The 2,305-nt window shown below is 31.2% G+C and overlaps 1 protein-coding gene across 1 annotated transcript; it reads right to left on the minus strand.

Moving 5' to 3' along the window:
- Positions 1–693: 693 nt before the first annotated feature.
- On the minus strand, positions 694–2,043 carry LOC111615611 (techylectin-5A-like). Its single transcript, XM_023357021.1, has 5 exons — positions 1,971–2,043; positions 1,731–1,909; positions 1,301–1,406; positions 1,055–1,219; positions 694–970 (listed from the first exon to the last, which is right to left on the minus strand). Exons 1-5 carry the CDS (start codon positions 2,026–2,028, stop codon positions 729–731), a joined length of 750 nt encoding a protein of 249 aa, XP_023212789.1. The 5' UTR covers positions 2,029–2,043; the 3' UTR covers positions 694–728.
- Positions 2,044–2,305: the final 262 nt, after the last annotated feature.

Genomic DNA, 2,305 nt, shown 5'->3' on the forward strand with positions numbered 1-2,305 from the left:
TCTATTAATTGTAAACGTATTTAAATTAGTTAAATATCAATAATAATCAATTATCAAAATAGCTGTTAAAAGATTAAATAAAGAATGTAATAAATGTCTTGTGGCTTATCAACTGCACTTCGTTGTGCTGAATAAATAAAACATAAAACATACTTCAGTTAATTAATTAATTAATCATATTTGGCACGCCAGACAAATCTCATAATTGTAGTTTCTTTGGATTTTAAGAAAGTCCGTGTACAAATTATTTCATCTCAGGGATATCAAAAAGTACCCAGCATTCATAAAAGAAATTTATAGCTTTCTTCTCATGCATAGTTATCTTCAAATGCTGTGTATAATTGATAATTTTTTTTCAAATTTCCTTTAGGTTGTTCATTTTGTAAAAATTGCCAAACCGATTAACCTAACTATTATTCTGAAAAGATCCTTCAAGATGAAATTTAAGAATCATCGATTTATTTCATAGTTAACAGGTTATGCAACGAGATCGATTGTTTCCATATCAATGCCAGCCTGATACTTGATCTCCCATCCTTGTGAGTGACCTGAACGATCGCAATCTGGAAACACAGTCTCAAGGAAGACGATACAGCTATCGATTGCCAATCTGAAATTGTCATGGTCTTCGCAATTAATAACAATAGAATATGGAAATTACTAAAATTAATTATGATAAATGATAATGCATATTTTATTTTGAAATTAAAATTTCCGAAAGAATCAAATCAATTAGTACAAGGTTTACGTCTTATCTTCGCTTCCATTTTGTACATATATTGATGCAACGGAGTATTCTTAATTACATCGATGTAATCTTTCCCTTGAAAATATATGTCGAAGTTTAAACATCCATCGAACCACCAACCATATTTGTAAACATCAGCACAGTTCAGGTCTTCTAAAAAATCATTGTCGCTATCGAACGAGCTAAAATTTAGGTAATTTGTATAGCCCGACAGATTAGGCACTGAAATATAAGAAATTATCACATTTATTACTCACGCAAATATTATGCGTAATGCTTTAAATTAAACAAGCTGGTGTAACTCACCGTAAATTTTATAGGGATTGGTTAAATATAATCGATATAACTCGTATTCATTTCCAATTTTGAATGTATCCATGTAATTATGAAAAGCGAATCCGCCTTTAATTTCTCTATCGAGTCTCATTGTGTAATTTCCTTGACTGGTTATCGCTGTCAGTTTATCATTGCCTAAATAAAGTACATTAGATATTACCGATACTAAAACACAACTTGAAAAACTTTAATATTAATCAATGCAGAATATTTTACCTAACCAGAAATCACTATCCAATTCACCGAAACCCAAAGAGTAATCTTCCCAAATTTCACGAAAATAATTCGTAGAATTTTCGTCAGAAATTCTCCTATGAAAAACCTTAAAAATTCAAAACATAATTAATAGAAGGACGATGTTTCTTTTGGACTCTTTCTGTTCTGTTGGCACTAAGAGGGTATTTTTATCGGGAACATTCGGATTTAGCCAGGCACCTGAATAGTCAGGATCAGGGCCTAACAAATCCGGGTTAGACCATTCTCAATAAATTTCTGGAGTTATCGGAAGCACGTATTCGATCCCGGATTCCCCAGAAACGTAAACTAACGCTTCAACAGCCTCGGACGTCCGATCACCTACATAAACAGAGCTAACGAAAAACAGAAAGGTCCAGATTTTAAATAAAAAGTTACTTATCAAACTGACCGTCCATCCTCCGCCTTCGGTATCCATATCACAATACACTTGAAAACCTTCAGCATGTGATACTGGCCATATACTGTAAATTCCTGATGAATTTATGCCACTTTCTTTAATATCGGTACAATCGATAGGCTTATATATAGAATGGGATATAAATTTTTCTCCTGGTAGCAAGTATAACCCTAATAAACATATTTAATAATTTTAAATTAATTAATTTAATTAATTATTAATGAAACTTACATCTGTAGAAACGACTATAACGTTCTGGATTTTCGGTTGTTGCCTTCACGTTAAACATTAATTTAGAGCAAAATGCATGNAACATATTTAATAATTTTAAATTAATTAATTTAATTAATTATTAATGAAACTTACATCTGTAGAAACGACTATAACGTTCTGGATTTTCGGTTGTTGCCTTCACGTTAAACATTAATTTAGAGCAAAATGCATGTTTCTGATATAGAAATAAAAAGAAAATCAAACTGATGAATTGTTGCATCTTACGCTACAGAGTTAACTCATATAAAATGTTCGTGAAACTCGTAATTAGGTTAATTCTCCAGTAATCTTAA

This window comes from Centruroides sculpturatus, unplaced genomic scaffold (genome assembly GCF_000671375.1).
Source record: "Centruroides sculpturatus isolate CEXI.00-Female unplaced genomic scaffold, Cexi_2.0 scaffold19, whole genome shotgun sequence".
Lineage (NCBI taxonomy): Eukaryota > Metazoa > Arthropoda > Arachnida > Scorpiones > Buthidae > Centruroides > Centruroides sculpturatus.

What these genes read in the sequence shown, in the direction of transcription:
- LOC111615611 (XM_023357021.1), bottom strand. Translation starts at nt 2,028, where the DNA reads ATGTTTAACGTGAAGGCAACAACCGAAAATCCAGAACGTTATAGTCGT. An exon ending in CCGAAGGCGGAGGATGGACG is followed by an intron (nt 1,407 to 1,730) that starts GTCAGTTTGATA and finishes TGAATTTTTAAG; the next exon opens with GTTTTTCATAGGAGAATTTC. An exon ending in GGATAGTGATTTCTGGTTAG is followed by an intron (nt 1,220 to 1,300) that starts GTAAAATATTCT and finishes TACTTTATTTAG; the next exon opens with GCAATGATAAACTGACAGCG.